The following is a 25480-nucleotide window of genomic DNA, read 5'->3' as shown; positions in this document are numbered from 1 at the left end:
TATATATATATATATATATATATAGATATATATATATATATAGATATATATATATATATAGATATATATTATGAAGGCTGAAGTCTCTTATTTAGCAGGATTATTGCACAGGGTATTAACATGGGTATACAGAACTGACTAAAAGTTTGGACACAACTTCTCATTCAAAGAGTTTTCTTAATTTTGAAAATTGAAGATTAACACCGGAGGCATCAGAACTACAAATTAACACATTATGGAATTGTGTAATTATATACTTAACAAAAAAGTGTGAAACAATATAAAATATGTCTTATATTGTAGGTTCTTCAAAATAGCCACCTTTTGCTTTGATTACTGCTTTGTACACTCTTGGTATTCTCTTGATGAGCTTTAAGAGGTAGTCCCCTGAAATGGTTTTCCAACAGTCTTGAAGGAGTTCCCAGAGATGCTAAGCACTTATTGGCCCTTTTGCCTTCAGTCTGCGGTCCAGCTCATCCCAAACCATCTCGATTGGGTTCAGGTCCGGTGATTGTAGTGGCCAAGTCATCTGGCGCAGCACCCTATCACTCTCCTTCTTGGTCAAATAGTCCTTACACAGCCTGGAGGCATGTTTGGGGTCATTGTCCTGTTGAAAAATAAGTGATGGTCCAACTAAAGGCGAACCGGATGGAATAGCATGCCACTGCAAGATGCTGTGGTAGCCATGCTGGTTCGGTATGCCTTCAATTTGCCTTTCAATCCCCAACAGTGTCACCAGCAAAGCACCCCCACACCATCACATCTCCTCCTCCATGCTCCATCCATGGAACCAGGCATAAAGAGTCCATCCGTTTACCTTTTCTGTGTTGCACAAAGATACAATGGTTGGAACCAAAGAGCTCAAATTTGGATTCATCAGGCCAAAGCACAGATTTCCACTGGTCTAATGTCCATTCCTTATGTTCTTTTACCCAAGCACGTCTCTTCTGCTTGTTGCCTGTCCTTAGCAGTGGTTTCCTAGCAGCTATTTTACCACGAAGGCCTGATTCACACAGTCTCCTCTTAACAGTTGTTCTAGAGATGTGTCTGCTGCTAGAACTCTGTGTGGCATTGACCTGGTCTCTAATCTGAGCTGCTGTTAACCTGCGATTTCTGAGGCTGGTGACTTGGATCCTCTGCAGCAGAGGTGACTCTTGGTCTTCCTTTCATGGAGCGGTCCTTATGTGAGCCAGTTCCTTGTAGACATATAGTTCCTTGACAGACATATTTTCAGTTGTTTCACACTTTTTTGTTAAGTATATAATTCCACGTGTTAATTAATACGGTAGTTTTGATGCCTTCAGTGTGAATCTAAAATTTTTATAGTCATGAACATAAAGAAAACTCTTTGAATGAGAAGGTGTGTTTAAAAAAAATGTCTTAAAAATTTTTATATTTTGCTTCCCATAAATGAGGTCAAATAAACATTATTTATGAAACAGATAAATACATTAATAAAACAAATATGCATAGAATAAGGTAAAATAGCAAAATGGTGAAGAGCAGGTAAAGACTAAGGGAAAATTATGTGTTCTAGGTTGTTGTTAAAAAGCATAGAAGTCAATAGTCTTCTACAGTCTTCTACTAGTAGTAGACTGTTCAACAGTGTAAGGTTACAACTGCAACACATGGTTGTCCCCTTCTGACTAATTCATGATTCCTAAAGTTGTGTTCGGAAGTCCATTTGGTCTTGGGATCCTCTAAAAACTGTTGAGGGTGAAGCATATTTATGCTTCGATATAGAACAAATTAAATACATTGGCCCCTGATGCTGTTTTTCTTATACCCACAGTTAGCTGATTTATTTTTTTTGTAGTAAATTTTGGATAGCCAGCCAGTAGTTTGAACCATGAATGCATTCTGGTGCTTTTGTCGGCGAGAAGCTGAAATATTTATCAACTTCTGACCAAAATCAATGGAGCAAAGTGGAATGTTTGAAGATGTTTTTGGTTAATCAGTAAAAACTTTCCTCAACTTTGATTTCGGTGTGTAGGAACTTTAGCCATTCTGCATGTTCCCTCCTCGGTGCATCGCAGATTAATTCCCTACTGGTCTGATGTTATCAGAGTGCATGAGAAAATGTAATTATCATTAGCATACCAGTGGTAAAACAGTTTGCTCTAAAGTAAATGGCACCCAAGACCGATACTTGAGAAAGACAGTAATTCACATCAGGACTAAATAAAAATCTACTCATTTAAAACTATGAATCACATCCAGAAATACTCAACAGTTTTCTCCAGAGCTACATGAAGAGAACATGATCTGTAAGATTTTTCTTATTAAAAATGATATGAATTTTTGCATTAAGTTTGGGCATGTCTGCCATCAGTACTATTAATAATTTAAACTGCATGAAAACAATCAAAACAATTTAAAGCTTTAGGCGCATTAAACAGCTACAGGAGGCCCTTCCTGCCTGCATCCATAAACATTACAACAACCCACTTAATGAGCCCTATGATATTAGTAACAGCAACTTTTAATTTGTTCCTATGGGATTAATAAAGTATTTTTGTATTTTGTAGAGGCGTAGCCAGAAATGTTTTATAGGGTTGGACATGCAGGAACCAATATACCACTGAGGGGTGGCTGAAAGCAGATTGGCGCCACAACCTGTTCAGAGTCAACTACAGTGTTTCAAGAGGCACAACATCCAAATTTTCCAGATAAAGACAAATTAGATTTTCCCAAAGCACTTGCTCATAAATAGACACATATATGTACACATCCATGGCGTCTAAATTAAATGTACGAACTTCATCGGATGATAGCTTTGGAACATCTTATCCATTGTAATTTCTTACCTACATTTCTGGAAAAAAATGGTCATACTTTTATCAACAATTGTTCTCCTTAATATAAATATTTAGATATACTAATATATTCACTGAATGGATGTAGTTGTCACAGATTATATTGAAGACTCCTAGATGACTTACAGAGACACATCATTTTCTCTTTACCTCCTAAACCTCAAAATCCAGTTCTGAAAAGAGCAGAAATTCTGTATTTATCATCTTTGATGTTATCATATTGATGTGTGTAGTTAACCATTGCATTTTTGTTTTCTTTTTATTATAAATATACAAAAATGAAATTTAAAATTGGTGAGAACATTCCATAGAGTATGGTAGCAGTCTGTTTTAGATGGAAACTGCTTGTAAATTATGTCCAAAGAGGATCACCTGGTAAAGGTTATCCAATGATAGCCGATATGTATTGTCTTAGTCCAGCTCTTTAACGGCTGTTTTTCTCAGATAAATTTGGTAAACAAAACAACAAAAAAGAAAAACATAAAAAGAAAATCGAAATATTTATTTTTTTTTCTTAAAGATTGAAGTATTTGGAATTTACAAACCTGGAGAAAAGCTCTCCATCTTAATCTGTGTACCAGGCGACTACAAAACAAGCCTGTTACCCAAAAACTCAACAAACAAACAAACAAACAAACAAACTAGCATTGATTCTCTATGGATATAAATTGAACCTCATAAGCGGTCGGGAGCTATTTCAAAATCTGCATAGTCTGAAAAGCTGTTTAGTAATTCATGCTCTAATGTGGTATTTTAGTGTGTAAAACCTGTAAATATGTTTCCTCAGCCAGATCAATAATCGGGATGTATCAGGTCAGACACCTCTGCACCTGGCATGTGAGCGAGGAGACCTGGCATGTGTGAAGGAGCTGTTGGAGGAGAGTCAGGCCCGCACCGACATCAAAGACCGACATGGAGAAACCCCCATGCATTACGCCTCCAAGCAGGACTCTCCTGTCATCATCCAGGTGAGACTGAGCTGACACCTGAGTTAAACGTTTAAAGCCTCGGGGCTTTACTGACTGATGACTTTGATTGTTTATCTTATGCTACACAAAGAAGGTAGATAATACCAGGAACTGACTGGTAAATGGAGTCTGATGATTTTCAGCTTGATTGGTCCTGATCAGTGACAAGTCAGTTAGCATAACAAAATGTGGACAGGTCAAACTGACTAAAACTGTGTTTTCTGTGCTGTGTAAACAAGACTGAATGTTGAGTACTTTCAGTATCATGAAGGTGTTAACAGCAAAAGTTAGAGGAAGCCCAGAGATGCTGGAAGTTATTTAAAAGAAAAAAAATCTTTTTCTAGAACCTGTTAGGACAGGATTGTAGTTATTTTATGCCACAAGAAACGGTACAGAACAACTGCTCATTGTGATTATTTTAAACTCCTAACATGTCTCTAATGGACCGTACTTGTTTGTTTAAATCTTTAGATAACACTTAATGAGACTGCTGTTTAGATACTGATAGCTGCGTTAACTATAACTAACTTCATTCCTAGTTTAAGATGATAAAGACCATATAAAATTGTAACTCCATAACTTAACCCTGTTCAAGAGGAAATGTTCTCTCACACAATTTAAACTCACGTCTGCTTTGAACTTGAACTCTGAGACAAGGAGGCCAGGAAAAATAGTTATAATTCTATTCTGTCATCTAATAATATTGGTCTTAAATTGGAGTTGGCTAAAAGCTGGTTTGACATCTGTAGCATAAAGATTTAGAAAAAAATGAGATTGAGTCTAATATCTCTTAAAATTACATCCATTAGGAGTGACAGCGAGAGCCAAAAGTGGTATCTGGCGTGCCAGTTTTGTAAAAAGTCATATGTCAGTTGGGAAATGGCCAGTTGTGCTGTCCATTAGACGTCCTGTTCTATGGCAGCTTAACAATCTCCCCTCCTTTGATGTCCTCTTCCTTCCCGTCTCCTCCAGGCTCTCTGTTCACGGTTGTGCTCAGGAGTGAACGAGCTCAACGACAACGGAGAAACACCGCTCCATGTGGCCTGCCGTCTGGGCCGTGTGGAGTCCGTCAAAGCCTTGTTGGAGGGCGGGGCAAAGTGTGATATCAAAGGCAGTATGGGAAATCCTATCCACACCGCTATGAAGTACAGTGAGAAGGGGTGAGTGAAAAAACTTGCTGCATGAAGAGAGGAAGCGGCTTTTTTACCCTCTGATACAATAGAGTGCCTGGACTTCATGAAGGAAGTGGTTTTGCTGGTTGTTCCACTGACCTTAAGTGAATCAGTGGAAATGGATGCTTCATCTTATGCTTTCATGTTATTAGTTAAGTTATACATTTTACAAATGCAGTGGGATTCAGTGGGTTTTGATTTAAAACTACTTAATAAATTTTATAAACAGAGTTTTGTCTAAAAAATGAAATGAAATATTGTGAAGCAGCACAGAGTTACTCAATAATGACAGAAAATTATACAAAAACTGGCAGAGCTCTTACCCACATCTCTGGAAAAAAATTGTAATTTTTTTTTATAAACAATTGTTCTGTATAATGTAAATATTATATATTCTGTATTTATCAGCTTTGATGTTATCATAATGATGTGTGTAATTAGCCATTGCATTTTTTTGTTTTCTGTTTATTATAAATATGCAAAAATGAAATTTAAAATTGGTGAGAACATTCCATAGAGTATGGTAGCAGTCTGTTTTAGATGGACACTGCCAATGATAGCCTGAATATGTATTGTCTTAGTCCAGCTCTTTAATTGCTGTTTTTCTCAGATAAATTTTGGTAAACAAAACAAAAAAAAAAACATAAAAAGAAAATCTAAATATTCTTTTTTTTTCTTAAAGATTGAAGTATTTGGAACTGACAAACCTAGAGAAAAGCTCTCCATCTCAATCTTTTGATTTAAAACTACTAAATAAACTTTATAAACAGAGTTTTGTCTAAAAAATGAAATGAAATATTGTGAAGCAGTACAGAGTTACCCAATAATGACAGAAAATTATACAAAACCTGGCAGAGCTCGCCAGCCTTAGAGTTTCATTCCTAGACAGAGCCATCTGAGGAGCTGGTTACCTTTACCTTTTTTTAACATGGGGAGTATTTATGAATCAGTGCTTCTATGTTTGTTTTGTATGGTTATTTCTGTCTCCTTAAACTCCCAATCAATGTTGGCAGAAGGCTGCTAACACTGACTTCTCTTCCCTTACCAATATGCACACTCTCCTGTGTGCTCTTTGTGGTGTACCTTTTAACTTGACTGAAAGGCGATTGTGGCTTTTTATAGTTTATTACTATTAATGGCAATTTTAATACAACATATTAACCTCCTGATGCACGAACTATACAGCATACACGAACAGGCAAATGAACGGAAAGCTTCAAGGTGCGTTCAAAAACTATATGCGCAGCTTCCTACCATTAACAGCCAATAGGTGCCGGTGAGTTCCCCCTATAAAACCTAAAACTCACACCGTCCCACGTTGTCACCTGGTGGACACACAAAATACACATAAGCAAAGTGGCTCATAGAGTCGATATTCTGCTAATTTCAGAAATGCACCTTTTTGCAATTGTAGTTTCCATTTAATAAGAAATATGAATAAAATTATAAATGAATATGTTTGTTCACACAATAACTCTGGAAAACAAAATGGCAGGATGAGATATATCCACATGAGACATCAGTCTCCTCTTGAGTCCAAACCTGCCCTGCCATCATCCTCCAACTACTTCTGGTCTTCTTCTTCATCTTTTTAAAAGGCATTAAGGTCCAGTTTTAGATCACATGACTAATGTGATGCCAAGAAAGGGTATCCATTCCAGTTTTGAGAAATATAATAATTTTCATAATAAAAAAACAGATCTGTAAATTGTGATGACATGTTGTTAATTGGTGCTTTATAGATAAACTAAGTACAATTCAAAAATGAAAATTATTTACTATGTGATTAAGAATCAAAGAATTACTTGTACTTCATGTCAGATGATTAATGTGATAAGTAGGGTTTATTTTTCCTTCTTGTTTGTCAGCTGCGTGGAAGAGATTCTCAAAGCCGACCCATCGCAACTCCAAGCTGAGGACTCTGTGTACGGAGGGACGCCACTGCACTGGGCTAAAACAGCAGAGGTAGCTTCTACTAAACCCCATTTTTACCTGTTAATGGTTTTTAATTAGAAAATGTGCATCTGATGGCCATTTTTTTACATGTCCTGTCTTAGGTGTCTGTGTGTGTCAGGTCAATCTTACGCTACAAGAATTATATGTTAGGGCGGCCTCCTGTTTGTGTTTTGAATACAAATTCAATCCAGCATCAAACTAGGCAGGCCACATTGATATTGCAGTAATAGTAATAATATAATTAGTCTGACTTTTAACTGTTTGGAGTTTCTATGTGTGGGTTAGCATTTATTTGTGTTGCACATTTGTAAAGGAGGTGAGAACAGTAGTAGGCCATCCTCAGAAGCTTAGAGTAGAAAGGAGCAGGTAGACATGAATCTAAAAGGTCACAGCAGTCCCCGGCAGTCAGATGCAAAGCTCCATCTCAGGGCAGCATCCACAGGTCTTTAGTGAGGTGAAATGTTTTAGATTATTTGATTTGATGGCAGAGAACTGTTTTATTTATTCAAGATGTTGTATGTCCGTAAGAAGAATAAACAGCTTAGTAAAAAAAAGAACGTCTCTATTTTTATTTTCTCCCTCCCAGATGTGCCGCATGTTGTTGGACCGTGGCAGTGAAATAAATTACCTCAGTAAGACTGGAGAGAGCGCCCTACACATTCTGACTAAAAAAGGCCGCTTTGAGGCCGCCATGGTGCTTCTCACCCACGGGGCCAACGCCAACCTGAAGGGGCAGGATGGAAACACGGCTCTTCACCTGGCTATGAAGGTTTGACTTTAACACGCGTGATTTAGATCGTCTTTTAGGTGACAATGACAATGATCTCATGAGCTATTGCCAATTTGAAAGAAAAGGGGTCCTGTCCATTCCTACATCAGTGTCTGACTCTGGTTCTTTACAAATGATTTCCAACTAAATGATGGCACCTTGTTGGCTTATTTTGTATTGTTTCTGTCTTTTACACTTCATTTGTGGTCCCCTTGTTTATACATGTAGGATATTATGCATGAGCTCAATGGCAATGACAAGTCCAAGATCAAGTGTGGAGAAGCATTAAAAATAATAGTTGCCAAAAGGGATAAGAAACTAGTAGTGTTCTGGTTACAATATGAACCTTTGTGTTCACTGAAGCTGGACCCAAGGCTGCCTAAAGCTTGATTTATGCTTGACCCGTCCGAGATGCCTTCATGCAGAGCACCTAGAGCAGTTTGTAGCTACGCAGAACAGGTGCAACCTGCCAGAACAGGTGCAACCTGCCAGAACAGGTGGAAAGCCGCACTGTGTTTAAATGCTGCAGATGCTGTGACGGACGGCTCATCTTGCATGCGGAAGGTCCTTGGGTCAAGCATAGTGAGACCTTTAACTGGCAAGTTGATAGCTCTATAAGTAAGGGCTGCCAGCAGAGGGCAATGGCAATACTGGTTTTATCTGCTGATTGTTCCCAGTGCAACAAGTCTCTTTAGGCCCAAAAAAGACAAAGTAAACACTATGGGGATAAACACTTGCATTATGTTGCTTTATTTTATATTTAACTTGTAGGTTTTAGTGTTTTTCTATAAGCATAGAACGTGACTGGACCCTTTTCAGTGATCAAAGTCTGAGGACAAAAAAAAAAAAAAGCAAGCTGTTGAAACTATTAGAGAAGTGTTTAGATCCGGTTGAGAATTTATAAACTGTTTTAACAGTAAACTGTTGCAAAATAATCATCAGCGTTCTTAATTTTAAACATTTTGATGTTTTCTGTAAATACATTTTCTTTAAATCAGAGCCACATAACTCCCGTTTCGTCCTAAAACCATATGAATGTTTTTGTTTTCTTCTGTTTTAATCAGATGGACCACATGGAGTTGATCAAGGGTCTGATCGTGTTTGGGGCCGATGTTGAAATCCACAATGACCTTGGAGAAACGCCTGGGTTAATCGCTGCAAGAACCAGCAAAGGTGAGAGCAGAAGACTGATAAACTGTCTTTAAGGAACAGTGGCTATTAATCTATTTAAAATTCTAACAGTTAAGGAATTTGGCATCCTAAACTAACCTGATTGAGGTTGTTGGATCTTACATACAGTATAACATGTATTATAATGTAAAAACAGAGATCTTCATGTTAATAACATGTTAATTAACAAGTGACGATACCCAGGATAGGTTTTATTCCGGACTGGGTAATTTCTGTTTTTCAATGCAAATTGTTATCTTTAGTAATTAGGATCCTTTTTGATGTGTAATTTAAAGTAGGATCCAACTTAATCTTAGTTCTACATCCTCCTCCACAATGACCATAGTATCATTTTTTCTTCTTGTTAGATATTTAATGATGTGTTGCCCTCTAAAATGATTTACAGGTTCTTTAGGTTCCTCTTCATATAACAGTACTGTAGCCCTGATGTGGTCATAAGTGACAGTTTATTGGACATTTGGTTATGAAGTATAAAATCAAAGTGCATTGATCTAATGCTCCATTGCTCTTAAAATCTACATAATATATTTTTCACTTCTAGTTACTTTGTTTTCCATTGGAGGGGAAATAGGTTGGTCTTGGCAGTTTTATGGATCATTATTCTGCTGAATTACTCAGTAATAATAACCCACCTTCAATTTTATTGTAGGGGCTGACGGATATTAAGGCGTCTTTTTTTCTTGATAATGTCATACACTCAAAGTTCCCCAGGCCCTTAGAAGAGAAACTTTCTGACAGAATTACTGATTTTACACCGTGTTTATGAAAAAGTGTAACCCGTTTTTCTACATCAGATATGATCCAATGCATGCTAAATACTGAGTACAAAGTCTGCAACAAAAATCGTAATTTTGCCATATACAGAGATAAAGTTAACGATGATGAAATCGAGTCATAATAGAAGACTTTTAGAGGCAAATGTGTAGGAAGAAAAGTTGCTATAATTCCAAAATTTAACAATTGTAGAGCAGATTATGTAAAAAGTTTAAAATGCCTCAAAGAACAAGAACTTAACTCTTTTTTTCTGATAAAACTTTTTAAATGTATGTGAATATAATATGAAAAAAAAATTGCTAAGTAGTGGAACCAAGATAAAGTTTACCTACAATGATCCAGGCATCATCTTTTTTCTAAATGTAAGTTTTGCTTGGCCTGTTTACGTAGGAAGGTGCTTCCAGTAAAATCTGGCTTTGTTGTGAGTCATAAAGGATGTTAAAAGGATTTTCCTGTTGTGAATTGATTTTTAACAATGCATGATGATTGCTAACCGTCTGCTTGTCTTTCTCTGTACCCCCCCACCTCTCTGTCTGTGATACATCTCCATCTAAATCTCTCTCCCCTCTGAGGCATGTGTGCTGCCTGCCATGTTTGCTTGTGTTTGTATTAATCTAAAAAGGTCCTAATAGAAAGATACTGCTGGACATGCTGTGTAGTGTAGGAGTCCAGCGCTGCCTCCCTCCCTCCCCAGGCAGTCCTCCTCCTCCTCCTCAATTCTCAAACAAGACCCAGCCTCGAGCCATAGGTAACACCACCATCCCTCAGCTTTACAGGCTCATATTATCACTTAAACTTCATATTTATGAAAAGGAATTTACTTGGTATTGTATATTGTCTTAAATGATATGATTTGATCATTGATTTTTCATTTAAAATGATGTATTAGAATAGATGGTATTGTATTTTAGAGCGATTATAAACATAATTTATTCAATAGCTTTATGGTGGATTAAAGAATTCCCAGAATCCTTTTTGCTTTGTTGCCATTTGCTCAGGTATCTGACAGCATCTACTTATCATTTATAATACCTTTTTTATTTTTATTTTTTGCAGGCTTTGAGGACATCATGTACGTGGGAGCTGCAATAGGAGCGATTGGCAAATCTGAGATTGATGGACCAAGAAAGGAGAAAAAAAAGTAAGTGTGTTAATAATTGGTAGAAAATTGGAGCGGTTGTTTTTTTGATGGAGTCCCCTAGCTGACTAGTTGTCTGCTGTTTTTGGATATTACCTGACAAAATGCACAAGCTGTAAAGGGCTTTGAGTGACTATAGTCTCTATGTAGTGCATTATTGATGCAAAATGTGAGTTATTTTTAGATCTGTAATAGTTCACAGGAATTGATTCACATTTCCTTCGCCTTGTTTTGCAGGATGGACAGGCTGCTGTGTCTCGATGGTGGAGGTATTAAAGGCCTGGTGCTGATCCAGATGCTCATCGCTCTGGAGAAGGAGGCGGGCCGACCCACCAGGGAGCTCTTTGACTGGGTGGCTGGAACAAGCACAGGGGGCATCCTTGCTTTGGCAATAATCCATGGTGTGTTCCTCCTTCTGTTTTGTTTTCCTAGAATGTTTTATGTCACTAGGACTACATTTTCATTTTTTTCTGTGTGCAGGAAAGTCCATGGAATACCTTCGCTGCCTGTACTTCAGAATGAAGGAACAAGTGTTCAAGGGGTCAAGACCCTACGAATCTGCGCCTCTGGAGGACTTTCTGAAGCAAGAGTTTGGAGAAAACACCAAGATGACAGACATCCGATTCCCAAGGTTTGTATCACATTAGGACATTAAAAAGAACATCCCAGTAAATTATACACAATTAAAATGTAGTATGCTACAGCAAAGAGTCTTTCTAAAACAACAAATAAAGTTATAACTTTATTTCCTTATAAAACTACAGGAAACGTAAACGATATTTTGCTAGAATTGGCAAAGAAACCCCAAATTCACTAGAACAATTACTAAAGATTTAGAGAATTGTGCTGGTACCCTTTCAGCATTAACAAAACAGAACTGTTCATGAAAAAACCCAACATTTACTAAAGTTTAATTTTATCTCTTCATGATGTACTTGACACAAATCAGATTTGGCTTTTTAATATTGATTCAGATTGAATTAAAAATATTCTGAGGAGTTTTAGTTTTTTATCAACCTGCATTAGAATAATTTAAAGCCAGACTTTTGATATCTTTCTCCTGGTCCTCCCTCCATTGAGCTGATTATGAGTAAAAATGGGACAGACTGTGAAATTCGAAAGTAACAATCCTCCATCATGCTGCGTTCACACTGAACATGATTCTAGCACTTTAATCTCCAGCAGCTGTTGCTTTATATCTATCACAGGTGTCAAATTGTGCCTATCGTGTTACCGCTAACGCATCCATCGCATCACTTTGCATGGCAGATTTACTGTGCACTCCTCTACTGAAGGACAACATGTGAGAAGAAGAAAAAAAAGAAAAAAGGATAACATGTTGGTGTTAATGCACCTTTAAAATTAAATCCAAGCATCCTTTTTTTATGCTGTTTTTTTTTAAATGTGGTCTTTTCTTTGTGTGTAGAAAGTGCCCATTAAATGAACTTTCTTTATTGACATTTTTTTTTTTCCAATTCTGCATTACAAGCCTGATAAAATGAAGGCTGCAATCTCTTTAGCTGACAACTTAGTCCCTGATTAGTGTTCTACCCAGCAGAATGTTTGATCTTTTTAATCAGGCTGAATGGATGCTAAAAGGTGCTAAGGCAGCTGTGATGCTCATCATAGTTCAACAGTTAACTTCCCAGTGATGCAATTAAAAAACTTTAAAGGAGGATTAACATGACCGCTCGCACATTGATTTAAAAAAAAAAAGCAAAAGCAAACAACTAACAATTCGTTCCCTTAATTTAATTTTTCTAGTCTCATAAATAACAATTCGACAATTAGTCTTCATTAAATCATTGAAGCAAAATTAAGCATTGCTTTATCAATATTACTTCATCAAAAAAGTTTAATAAATTTGTCCATATGTGTGTTCTTGATTTCAATATTCCTAATTTCTCCCTCCTCACTGACAGATCTGCTTTGCTAATTAAAATGTTCTTCAGTAGAATCTGCCAGCCTTTCTCCATTTAAGCTGTTTTCTCCTGTCCGTATGTCCAGGGTCATGGTGACCAGCGTTTTAGCTGACAGACATCCAGGTGAGCTCCATATCTTCAGGAATTATGACCAACCATCCCTCAAGAAGGAGCCTCCATACACCACACAGGCCACCTTCAGGCCCCTTACCATCCCACAAGGTACCAATAGATCTTATAGTGCTTAGTGCACTGATTTTAAAAACTTCCTTCAAGCTGAATTCTTCCAGTAATGGAGTTTAAAAACAGAACTAAACCTGAGTATTACACATGGTCAGTGTGGTTTACCAGGTTATGATTTAAATGATTTGTGTGGAGTTTCTTTTTACCACCACTAGATGGTGGCAAAGGCAGTGGATTCTTTCACAGACTATAGCTTTAAAATGTTCCCCATGTTCTCAGTTCCCTGTAATAAGTGAGACGGGAATATTGATAGTTTATTAATTTCATTTTGAATGAATGACCAAACTAGTCCAGTTGTGTGTTTGAGTGCAGGTCATGTTGTTGTTACAGGATGGGAGAATGAAGAGGTGTTGATAGTAGGATACACAGAGGAGCCACCCAGAAAGCGTAGGAGGGTGACAGATGAAGGTGTGTGTGGTCATATATGCAGGAGAAAGTCAAGCCATGAAATCCTCTTTTTTGTTAACTTAAGTGAAATAAAAGTCATATCCTACAAATCAAGCTTGCAGAGAGCTGCAGCTGTTTTAAGTGACGTTACTTATATAAAACTACAGTTCTGCTCTCAGGCTGTTCAAACATTAATGAGTCAATCAAGGGTCGGTTAATTACATCATTGTGAATAGATTATGTCGATAATTAGTATGTTGTGCAATAATAATTGTTTACAGTTTTGTTTTGTCATTTTGATTATTAAGCCTTTTTGTTGCCCCTAGCCCTAAATTTTGCTCATTCCCCAGAAAGTAGTGGTTTCCCAATTCCTCTTTGCACGTAGGAGTAGTGGACATAGCAGGCTTTTAGCTTGGAATGTTTCATAGGGTTTACACCTATGTATTACATCTTTGGTTTTTGCATGGTATAGTGGGGTCTGGTGGTATCCTCCCCTAACCTGACAACAGCCAGATGCATGTCTCGCTCCGCCTAGCTCCACTCACATACATCTGGGAACCTGCTCACTGAAAGTGATTTCCCCAACCCAATTTATGGTCTGTCCAATCAGGACGCAGGGCGGGTGTGTCCTGGAGTGGAGAAGCGACCGTGAGATTCCAACAACAATGGCGGCTCGCATTGAGGAAGCAAGCGTTAGCATTGATGCTGCTATTTCTTCTGTGTTGTCCAATCTATCTGATATTGTTTCATTAAAAGAACATCAGAGAACGGCTTTGAAGGCTTTTGTTGGTGGAAACGATGTTTTCGCCCTTCTCCCGACCGGATTTGGCAAGAGCTTGATCTACCAAATGGCTCCTCCTCTCACAGCGTCACGGGTTAGCTTCGGTGTGAGTGGTTGAAATAGCACGTCAATAAAGATGACAGACAAGTGGCTTATCCAATCATATGCAAGGAGTTTTGATAAGGCCCAGCCTTCAGTAAAGGCAATTCCTATGGCGGGTTCCCAGATGTATGTGAGTGGAGCTAGGCGGAGTGAAACATGCATCTGGCTGTTGTCAGGTTAATCCTCCCCCTAGAAAATGTAGAAATTTAGACTCTCTGAAATGCTATTTACTGCATTTTGAGGTTGAATGCAGCTAACTTTTTGTCTTTGTTACAACTAGTGTTGCGCCAATGCCATTTTTTGGCCCCGATACGGATACCCGATATCTGGCTGTGCAGTATCGGACGATACCGATACCATAATAATGTAAAATAATTGCCATCATGGCTTTGTCAAGCTGCTGCCTACAAAGTGAATCCAGTAGAACTTTTTATTGCCTACCAGGAGTGGGTGACAATAGTTGAATAAACTTTTGGCTCTCAAAATGGTATTGGTGCCCTATTTGTTGGTACTCGCCGATACAGATACCACCATTTTAGGGCAGTATCTGGGCCCTGTCCGATACTGGTATCGGTATCGGTGCAACACTAGTTACAACACTTCTTTTTTCATGATTACGTGTGCTCATGTAGGGGTAGAAATTTCATGAGGAAGACATGAGATTATTTTTAGATACAAGATTATGTTTATGTGTAGGTTAATTCAAACAATCAGAAAGCTGTAACTGCCAGTCCCCAGCAGCAGCTGCTTCAGGCCGGGGTGTCTCTTGGGGGTTTCACCTTACTGTTCGTGGTGGCTGAAAGGAGATGTGAGCGTTTTTCAGGTATTGGTACAAACTGCAAGCACTGGAATAATAAAAATGAACGTATTTTGCCGGCAGGTCTCAACATTTTAATTTAATTTAGTCATTAATAAACAATTTTAAGAGAGTGGTCGTTGTGCTCTTTATCAGGAGTGCTGTGTCTTTCTCCCTGCCAGCTACCAGATTATCTTCTCTTCTCTGTCTTTGCTGGAGGTATGAGAAGAAACAGTCCTTGGGCTAAATTAAAAAGGCCTTTTTAAAAGCCACCTAAAAATGCCCTAAATGCATTCGCACTTCATCCTTTGTCAACATTATTTTCTCTGACCTGGTAGCACTAGCATGCCTGTGCATACACAGCTGTTTATGCATTTGAATGTCAACTATGCAGAGAGGGGTTGTCCCAATTTCTAGCAAAGATTACGTTGTGACTTCAAATCCATGGTGTGTTCAGTGTGTGAGGGCTAGTTGTAGCGAGCAGGGCTAACCCATTTGAATGGAGCGTTAATCCTAATTGGTTGTTTGGAAAACACATTTTGAAATAGCATGAAGAAGCCTCAAACAATGACAACAACATGGAACATAGGATAAGATGGGACAATGCCAGGCTCCTTTAAGCTCGGGAAACCCCATAAAGACTGCAGAAACCAATATATTTGATTCCCAGAGCCCATCATAGGTCGATGGCTTGGAGCTGCTGAAACAGACGTATGAGGAAAAACATTTCTATTGGTTTTTTTCTCCAAATGGTCTGCATAAAAAAATACAGAATTTCTTTCTCTTAATCTGGTCTTTGTCTTTATTGCAGAACAACTTGTATGGAGAGCTGCCCGCTCAAGTGGTGCTGCCCCCACCTATTTTCGACCGATGGGGCGCTTTCTGGATGGGGGACTGTTGGCTAACAACCCGACTCTGGACGCCATGGCAGAAATCCATCAGTTCAACAAGTCCTTAAAGGCTGAGGTAGCAGATTCGTCTACTGTGGTTTGCTGACTCAGCCATGTGTGTAGAAATGTTTTTAGATGAACAACAGACATATTTTCTTGCCTCTGCTAGGGCCGTGAAGGAGACATAAAGAAGCTGGGTATAGTTGTTTCTCTTGGAACAGGTGGGTCATTACATAAAGTCACTCAAACTGGTTTAGTGAGGAATTACCTCCCTTTGTTCTGATGTAAGATAAAAATGTTTAAATTGTGTAACTAAAGCTGTGAAGGCAGACTTGCTTTCACTTCCATGTTAATGAAAAAAATGATGAAAAAAGTTTTATTTTTGCTCTTGTGTGTTTCCAGGTAAACCCCCACAGGAAGTGGTGACATCTGTTGATGTTTTCCGGCCCTCCAACCCTCTGGAGTTGGCCAAGTCATTCGTAGGCGCCAAGGAGCTGGGCAAAATGCTGGTGGACTGTGTGAGTGCACTCTTCCTAACGCTGAGCTGTAAACATCTCTCGTCTTATTTTTGGTTTTTCATCACTTTTAAACCATTCATATGAAGCTTCCCTTCATTAATAATCAGAACATTCTGCTTAGTCTGTTTTTGTCTTTAATTTAAAGTCTCTTTGAATGTGCAGTGCACCGACTCTGATGGTTGTGCTGTGGACAGGGCTAGAGCCTGGTGTGAGATGATTGACACCATCTACCACAGGTCAGCTGATCATCAATGTGCTGATTTTTATGTCTCATTTCATAATATTTCTGCTTTCGGTCACTTTTCTTTTTTTGCCAAGTATCTGCAAACCACGTTTTTTTTGTCTCTGAATTTCCTGTTTATTGGTCTACAGCAGGGGCTTTCCAACATTGTTCTAACAGTACATCCAATACATTAAATAAATAACTTCCTGAGGTTGTCTTCTACAACATATAAAAAATGTCGTAACTATATTGTTAGTGTTAAAAAACAGATGAAAACTAGAAGTTGGCCCCTGTAGACAGGAGGAGGAGACCCCCGTTTGACATGATATGAAGTAAAAGTTTGTTGGTTTGTGTTTGTCCTTTGCTGTCTGTGGACATAGAAGAAACATTTTTAAATGAACATGAAAATAACTAATTTAATCCTAAATGAGACTAGGGTCAGGTTTCATATTTGGACATGAGGCACAAAAAATAAGAACTGAGACACACAGTCTGATGCAGATAATTACGTGATAAGGATGGTGAAGAATAACTTTTTGCATTTAACACACTAAGATGATTCAATAAACATGCATGAGGATCTGGACACTGAGTTCTACCTTTACAGGTTCCTAATGTCTCAGACATTTCCTAGGTTAATCTACCAAGTTGCACGTACCTCTGATCCAGCAAGCAGCATGTTGTGAAAACACACAACGTTCTCTGACCACAAAGAAATGGCTAATGATGTGAAATGACTAAGCGGTTCAGTGTGACCCGTTTGTGGCTGCATGTTTAGTTTATTTTTCGGCTTAGGCTTTAGACTGGTGTTCTTGGAGTCATAAAATAATTTGTAAAACCAAACAGGTATGCTAGCTGCAGGCAGAAGGTCGGTCAGTTCTCTCACTGCGATCTCTGTCATTTATTTATTTATTTATTTTTTTATTTATTTTATTTTCACAACAAAAACATAAAAACAGAATAATGTTTCACTAAAAAAGAAAAAGTGACGGACAACTGCTGAAAAACCCTCAAGGGGCTTAATGAGTGGCAGTCTCCATAAAAACAAATATATTTCACCATCTCAGACATCTATATGATATTGTGTAAAAAAAAAAAAACATTTCTTTGTATAAAACAATTTAAAATATCATTTAGACCCCAAATCTATACAGAAAATTCAGACAACTTAGTAGCAGCAATTTTACTCTCTGTTTAAATTGTTCTTTAGAAAGATCTGTCAGTAAAGTGGGACGACTGTTCCATATCCTCGATCCTCTGTATAATACACTAAACTGTGTTTGAGTTGTACGAGAGTATGGAGGCCTGATAAGACAACTACTACAAGTTGGATACTGGTGAAATTCATTATTAAAAGTAAAAATATTACAAAGTGCTGGGGAAGTAACTTTTTTATAGAGCTATAAATGAATAAAGCTTTTTGAAGTTGATTAAATTGATAAACACTAAGAATATTTTTACTATCATTTACTCACTCAGCTGCACTTCGCTCTTTACATTTAAATACCTTTGAACATATTTTACTCTATCAACTTGAAAACAAATGTCTTTAATGTGGGTTTAAAACATGGATACCTGGTAATCGTAGGGATCCTCAGAGTGAACAAACAGAAACCTTCCAAATATCTATGAAGGAAGGGATTACCTTGTTCCTTTAGAAATTAGAGAAAATTAACAATTATTTGTTTGGTTCATTCAAACCTCTAACATTAAAAAAGGTTTTACATGATCTTATATTTAATTTGGACCTTTCAAGCATCAAACAGGTTTCCTTAAGGACAGAATTTTCACTAATTAAAGGGCAAGCAAATGGCTTTATAAAGTAATGCAATGTTTTTTTGTGTGTGTGTTTTGCTGTGCAGGCTGAGTCCCCAGTTGTCTCAGGAGGTGATGCTGGATGAAGTGAGCGACGAGATTCTGGTGAACATGCTCTGGGAAACTCAGATGTACCTGTTTGAGAAAAGGGAAGTCCCCCAGTCTCTGGCAAAAATGCTGCTGTGAGGTTGACAAAGAAAGGCGAACCATAAAGAGGGGCCACAAATAATGCTAGAATGAAAGAGTCTGCAAGAACAAATGCTATTCTGAGAGACCACAAGAACAAAACAAAAAAAATTTTAAGACTTCTACTAAAATGAGGTTAATGAGCAGAAAGCTGACTGAAAATAACTTGATCCTAATCTCCAAGGAGGATGGATTAGTAGCATCATTTGACCTTATCACTGACCTCTTTCTCTGCTTTTATGACCAGGTTTACAGTTTTTATATAAACTAATTAAGAAGTATTTGTAGTTTTCTTTTGTGTAATGCACTTGACAGGTTGAAGGAGTGGTTAAAAACAATATCAGACAGAAGAAGCATACAGAGACCGTTATCTTCTGATACAGTCTCCTTTTGTTCACTTATCAGATTTTGCTCACTTGGACTAAAAGGGTTATAGCTTCTTCATTCCCCTTCAAATCTGCACCAACATCTACAAACCTAGTTTCAAATGTTTTCTCTGTCTGCCGGTATGATCAAAGTCACCCTGTAGCTCCTATTTATCCTGCAGAACAGCTGTGATGGTTTAACAGTTCTGCCCTTCATATCTGGACCATGATTCTATTCGTGTTTATGCTTTTATATTTAACATGCACACATTATTCTATGTAAGTATGTTTTGTGGAGTGGGGCCTAGTGTTGAGACAGTGGGGTGTATCTGGACAGGAAGCAAGAACAGTAGTTAGTTGGTCCTCAGTGCGTCTAAACGTGTAGGTTTATCTCTTTGGGACCTTTGTTTTTCAACCTAACTCCACTTAAAGGACTATTGGCTCCACACCTAAACTTACTCCCCATTTCCAAATATCTGTTCTGGTCCAACATATGATGTGAAAACAGAAACTCGAGTTCACACACAGCCTTTAATGTCTGTACCAAGGAAAAAAACTGAGTACCAACCTGCAAAGATAGCTATGTTTCCTTCCTGGTGTCATGTGGCTTGTTACTGTAGTACTATAAGATCTTACTGTAGGTGTGAACGGGGAGCATGTGTGTAGGTTAAAGGTTGGTGTCCTCACTCTCACATACTTTTCTACACACTGGAAGCTCAAGATGGTTCACCATGGTAAAATAAAAAAAACTCAGAATGTCTGGAAAAAAAGGAGCTCTACATTAGTTCTTTAACATAAAGATATCCTTGGCCTGGGGTGTCAAATTTACTTTTATACCAGGCCACATCAGCATCATGGAGGCTTTAAAAGGGCCATTTGCGGATGTGTTAATGATGGTTTTTATGTCTGAATTTCCTTTACAAAGAGGATACCCTGTTCTGGTATTAATAAACTCAGGCCCCTTTTGTTTTCATTTTTAGCCACTTTGTGAGCCTCAAAAGAACACACTTCTCTACTTTATGACAACACTGCAACAAATAATTGACAAATATGTCAACATTTCTTAAAAGTAAATGTATTTACTCGATATCAGCAGGTAAACATGATGATCTGATAGAATGGGGATTATTTCAATGTAAATTAAAATAACTAAACCTTGTAGACTTGAAATAAGATAAAGAAGTTGAATATTGTTGTCATTCATATAAATCACCTTGTTCCTTTTCCAAATTGGCTTATCTGCTCAAAATAAAGGGGAAAAAAAAACTTATTTCAAGAAAAGTAGACTTGTCCTGGGCTACAGCCCAATACCTAGAGACTGAGTTCTGGCACAGAGGCCAGCACCGTACTGTGGATTAACAAGGTTCCATAAAGAACGGGCCTCATCATAGTAGACTGTAGACGTTGAATGCAGGTGCTCAATTTGAGGAGAGATGCATGCTTTCCAGCATTTCCTACAGAAGCTGTAGAGGCTAGAGGCGGTGTCTTCCTTTCAGGGATCAAACTATTTGCAGACACTGCATCAAGATGGACAAACTAATGATTGGTATTGTAACCAGGACCTGCGCTCTGATGACGCCAAGATAAATGTATTTGGGAGGCACCAGGTGAAGAGTATAAAGAGGTGTGTCACGTCTATAGTCAAACCTGGTGATGAGAGTATCATGGTTTAGAGCTGAGAGGAGTTTCACTGTACCCTGAATAAACTGTATGCTAACATGTAATCTGACCTACTGAAGAACATAAAGATAATCTGACTTTGGAAAGTGTCACACAGGGGATAAATAAACCATAGCTACCCTAAATATACCTTCACGATGCAGACATAGCAACCTACGTTGATAATTGACTAAATATGACTTCCTCAGCGGCTGTATCATGTAGGATTATATAAAAGATGAACAAAGCTATGAGGAGTATAATTACTTTTGTGAGATATTTCATAAATATTCAGGTTAACTTTACACATATTTAATCTCACTCCAAACTGCAAAACCTACTCGTTATAAACTTCTTAAACATACTGCCTACTTCCAAATGTTTTCTGTCTTTAATATATGTGAAGTGCAAACCTTTGCAAGAGTAAAGTTACATAAATATAACCGAACAAAATACTTGCTGCTACTTGCAAAACTTGGAACAAAGACAATTGTTTTGTATTATTTTTTTTTCTAATATTGAGGTGATTATTTACTGTACATGGTAATAAATTATATTACTACTGATCAGAAATGTGCTATTGACTGATTTTCTTAAGCAAATGCATCATTATATATATATATATTTTTTATTTTTTTCTCTCTCTTTCTTGTATAATCTGTATATAGTTTTTTATATTTACTTATTTTATAGCCTCTAACAATAACTTTCTGTTTATATATACGATTTATAGTCCATACATTTAGAGTCTCTGTACACATCTAAATACATACTTATATCCTTTATGGTCCTTCTGGATAGATGCAGACTGCATTCCATAGCTTTGTACTTGTGACGGTGTAATGACAATAAAGTCGAATTTTATTTCATAAAGGACACTTACAAAACAGTTCCGGTTAAAAAGCCCAATAGTTACTGCTAGCTCAAACGTTAGCTGGAAATGGGGAAACAGTTTATGCTGGTTACTTTGGCAACACGTGACAACACAGGATGCGAGTCTCCCTGAAAATTAACCAATCACTGGGGGGTTGGTTTGTCAGGTGGGTAATGACATCAAAGTTACAAAATTGGACAGAAGTGATCTCTACTTATTCACTGGATTGCTGATTGCCCGTTGGTAGTACGGGGTTGAAGTGAAGCCAGCGGCCGCCATATTGGGACTCCCTACTTACTCCCTAGATGCCTATAGCATTGAAAAACGATGATGTTCTCATTTTCAGGGGGACTTGAGACTTTTAAAATAAAGATAAGTTCATCACTTTAACACACAATTGGTGTTTCATAGCATAAGTAAATTAATTGAACTTATATAAAAAATGGCACATCACATTGCATAGTCAGTATGAAATAAATTAGGTCTTTAAATCATATAACATATACAAATATGTCACAAAATTAATGTGTTAATGGAGCATAATAATATAGATGTGCAAAAAGTGCTAAATTGATGATGCACATCTAATATACATGTATTGATTACGTTGTTATGGTAATTACATCTTGCATATATGGTAATTTCAATATTTTAATGTAATGAATTACAAGTACATGTCTGTTAATGCTATAGTATTTTTCTATTTGCAAATTGTGCATGCATTATACATACATTTATATATATATGTATATATATATATATATATATATATATATATATATATATATATATATATGTTTTTTTCCCCTCAAAATGACTGCAATATATTTCAGCACATACATTTTTCAAATAATACATCAAACACTACAAGTACGACGGTATCTTGCACATTTCACACTGAATTTCTTTCTATTTTCCCACGTTAGACACAGTGTCGATGGCTAATTTAGTCAATGTTTTCGAGTCAGTGTGAGATAGCCAGACTAATGTTATACTACATACTATACTATGGTGTTCATCAATGTATATATGGATTTTCTTGGTTAGTAAATCCACTGACTGTGAAATTACCTGTGAAACATCTTCCCACAGCTGGCAAACTGCTTGGTTTTGCAGCCAAATGCTAAACACATAGGCATTTTTACTGTGCATCCATGTGGGAGTGGGGAGTACCAGCATGGCAGATGGTGACTTCACTTTTTTCGGGCAATCAGAAATGCAGTGAATAAATAGAGATCAGTGGCAGAAACAGGTCCACACGAGAGGAGGAGGGGGGCTGCGGGCCACATGCATGCAAAGAAGGAACAAGCTCTCGTGTGTGGTATACTGTGTTATATTTTCACATGTAAGATGCTAGACATGCGTGAGAAGTAGTTCATGATTATCAGTATGAAAGAAAACTGCTTGTAAGAGTATGTGTGGAACACCATAAACATGGCCAATAGTTCTTTTCAACAGATCCTCACTTAGGCTACTTTGTTAATGCAGCTACTTTTAGCCCTCTTATTACATTAAGTTAGTACAGATACTTTTTTTTCCAGATATATGAACTCAAATATTTTATTTACAAAGCCCTTTAGTTTTATTATGGGCTGTGTCATTACCTTTTGAATTGAATGTAACCTTAGTAATGGTGTTGCAGGGCTAGATGCACCTATTGCCAAATATTCAGCCATATTGTTGAGATTTGCACAAATATTTAGCCGTTTTTTCTTGGAAGTGATGTAAATTGTGCTTAATTAATACACAGAGCCCAGATTATCCAAAAGTTTTATTTAAATTTACACAGAAAACACTTTGCAACTTTGCATTTGCAGAAATAAAATAAATATATTTCACTATTCAGTTTAATTTTTTTAACTTTTGACATTTGGATGGGAAGTATCAAGAAAACTCTGATTTCCACTGAAACAAACTTTTGATATTTTTAAAAGTGAAAAACAAACAAAAAAACAGTTGACAGCTGGTTGTTGATTTTATTATCAATATAATATTTAATCTGAATTTGTATTTGTGCTAATTTTGATCTCAGAATACGGAACATGCTCCTGTTTTTGGTGATGTTGGATGCTGCAGTAAAGAGGATTTAATTTCTCAGTTGCTAACTGGCTGTAATGAAGTTCCATTTCTGCTGGTTGAGCTAGAATCTCTTCGTATGTATGATCACTTTTTATCTAAAGAAAAATAAGTTGCACATTTCACGTTAAAGGGATATGGCTTTATAGTATTAGGCAACAATTATGCTTGTGGAAAATTAAAGCTAGAAGAATGAAGTGTGTATCTTTACCTGGTCCATGTTGTTGACAGAATCACTTCCAGAAGACTGAGAAGTCTTACATTTTCTGCTAAAAAATAAAAAAAGGTCAAAAAGACATACATAACATAATTCAGCAGTTTGTACTCCATATAAGAATTTATTGATCTTAACAAAATACTCACCTATACAAGAAAATGCAAAGAGGTGCCAGAATCACGAGAACAGCAGAGATTCCAGCAGCTGCTGGTTTCCAGTTTGCTTTTCTTCTTTGGACAATCAGAGTCTTTCCAGCTGATCTGATGGTTCCAACAGCACAGGAGTAGTTTCCTCCATCCTGCATGCTGACTGCGTCTATAATGAGCTGTTTGTTTTGTGCTTTGCTCAGACTCAGACTGTTCAGGTACCAAATGTAGATTGTGTTTTCCCTGAGAGGGCAGCTGGTGCTGCAGGTTAATGTGACTCTCTGACCCTCAGTCACCTCTGCAGCAGGTCTCAGATCCACCTGGAGCTCTGGAAGACAGACGGACTCATCAGTCCAGGGATAACTAACATTAAGTAGTGCTGCAAACATATAATCTTGACATCTAGCTATATTAATACACTTATTTTGTTTTGGTTTGTTGAAAATGTAAATTTCACACTGAGGTTTTAAAGTTTGTAATAAGAATGTTTTCACAGTGACCCATCATATTTACCTGTTACAATCAGAGTAACTCCATGATAATCAGACTGTATCAGTTGATTTTCTGCTTTTATTCTCAACTTGTATTCTCCTGAATCTTTCTGATCCAGGTTGGTTAATCTGAGGATGTGTTTGTTCTTTATGTCACCTCCATCATCCATTAACTGTTCTTCTTCCTGCTTTGTATTCATCTTAACTTTATACCAGTGTTTAGTCTGTGGCTGCAGGTATTCAGGATGTGAGTATTTGCTGGAGATGTTCACTGATGAACCTTTCAGGGCACAGATTCTCCTGCTCACATAATTAATAGTCCAGCAGCTGTTGCTTCCATCAGCACCTGAAATATGAAAGAACAACAACTGAAAATATTTACTGAGATAATTTATAAATATATTATTATATACAAAACTTACAAACTTCATCAGACAGCAGGTCATTAAGATCTTTCACAGAACAGAAGAAACTCTCCGGTGTAGTGCTGGAAACTGAAGTGTTTTGATCAACTTTTTTTAGACCAGTTTGTGTTTTTTTATACATCTGAAAGGAAGTTTGAAGGTCAGTCAGAGAACAGCTGGAGCTACAGTTCAGCTTGAAATGATCCCTGAATGTTTCTGTCCTTTCAACATGAACTTCTGTTGGGAGAAGATGAACATTTTCAGACATTCATTTCTACCAAATAGGACATTTAATATTAAAACATAAAGATTTCTGTTATCTTGAACAGTAAATGAACAAATGATCAACATTTCTATTGTTGGATTAGGAAGATTAGATTAGAAAAGCATCAGATTAAAGTAACATGACCTGTAGGAAATGTGATGGAGCAGGACTGTTTCTCTGTCTGCTTGTAGGAACACATTCTGCCTCCAGCGTAGGTCACACTGAAGCAGCTCCTAGAGACAGAATCTGAACCAGACCAAACATCACTTAGTGTCTCAGCATTGGGGATAGAAAACAAAGAGCTAATCATGGTCACTCACCCACTGAGACCTCAGG

At 37.4% G+C, this 25480-nt stretch overlaps 2 protein-coding genes across 3 annotated transcripts in view; one reads left to right on the top strand and one right to left on the bottom strand.

The window, feature by feature from the left end:
* pla2g6 (phospholipase A2 group VI) overlaps positions 1-20268 on the top strand; it is a 23468-nt gene extending 3200 nt beyond the window's left edge. Inside the window, exons 4-18 of one of the 2 annotated variants that reach the window (XM_015383254.1) lie at positions 3604-3784; positions 4757-4944; positions 6825-6921; positions 7499-7681; positions 8746-8854; positions 10269-10394; positions 10703-10787; positions 11022-11185; positions 11265-11415; positions 12792-12928; positions 15827-15981; positions 16075-16126; positions 16308-16423; positions 16586-16659; positions 18509-20268. In XM_015383254.1, the coding sequence (XP_015238740.1) occupies positions 3604-3784; positions 4757-4944; positions 6825-6921; positions 7499-7681; positions 8746-8854; positions 10269-10394; positions 10703-10787; positions 11022-11185; positions 11265-11415; positions 12792-12928; positions 15827-15981; positions 16075-16126; positions 16308-16423; positions 16586-16659; positions 18509-18647 (1957 nt within the window). In that variant the 3' untranslated portion in view covers positions 18648-20268. The remainder of the gene's footprint in view (positions 1-3603; positions 3785-4756; positions 4945-6824; positions 6922-7498; positions 7682-8745; positions 8855-10268; positions 10395-10702; positions 10788-11021; positions 11186-11264; positions 11416-12791; positions 12929-15826; positions 15982-16074; positions 16127-16307; positions 16424-16585; positions 16660-18508) is intronic. The other variant, XM_015383256.1, reaches the window with a different exon arrangement.
* Positions 20269-23390: 3122 nt separating this feature from the next.
* On the bottom strand, positions 23391-25474 carry LOC107090064. Its single transcript, XM_015383225.1, has 7 exons — positions 25465-25474; positions 25289-25390; positions 24898-25116; positions 24498-24821; positions 23985-24312; positions 23833-23890; positions 23391-23719 (listed from the first exon to the last, which is right to left on the bottom strand). Exons 2-7 carry the CDS (start codon positions 25341-25343, stop codon positions 23540-23542), a joined length of 1164 nt encoding a protein of 387 aa, XP_015238711.1. The 5' UTR covers positions 25344-25390; positions 25465-25474; the 3' UTR covers positions 23391-23539.
* Positions 25475-25480: the final 6 nt, after the last annotated feature.

Source organism: Cyprinodon variegatus, unplaced genomic scaffold (assembly GCF_000732505.1).
Source record: "Cyprinodon variegatus isolate N-32 unplaced genomic scaffold, C_variegatus-1.0 Scaffold278, whole genome shotgun sequence".
Classification (NCBI taxonomy): domain Eukaryota; kingdom Metazoa; phylum Chordata; class Actinopteri; order Cyprinodontiformes; family Cyprinodontidae; genus Cyprinodon; species Cyprinodon variegatus.
The sequence above is the reverse complement of the archived record's forward strand: the minus strand, read 5'-3'. Positions and strand labels throughout refer to the sequence as shown.

Excerpts from the sequence above, each read along its gene's own strand:
- LOC107090064 (XM_015383225.1), bottom strand. The coding sequence starts at position 25,343 with ATGTGTTCCTACAAGCAGACAGAGAAACAGTCCTGCTCCATCACATTT. Across the intron at positions 25,117-25,288 it reads CTCCATCACATTTCCTACAG|AAGTTCATGTTGAAAGGACA; the intron begins GTCATGTTACTT and ends TTCTCCCAACAG. Across the intron at positions 24,822-24,897 it reads CCTGCTGTCTGATGAAGTTT|GTGCTGATGGAAGCAACAGC; the intron begins GTAAGTTTTGTA and ends TTCATATTTCAG.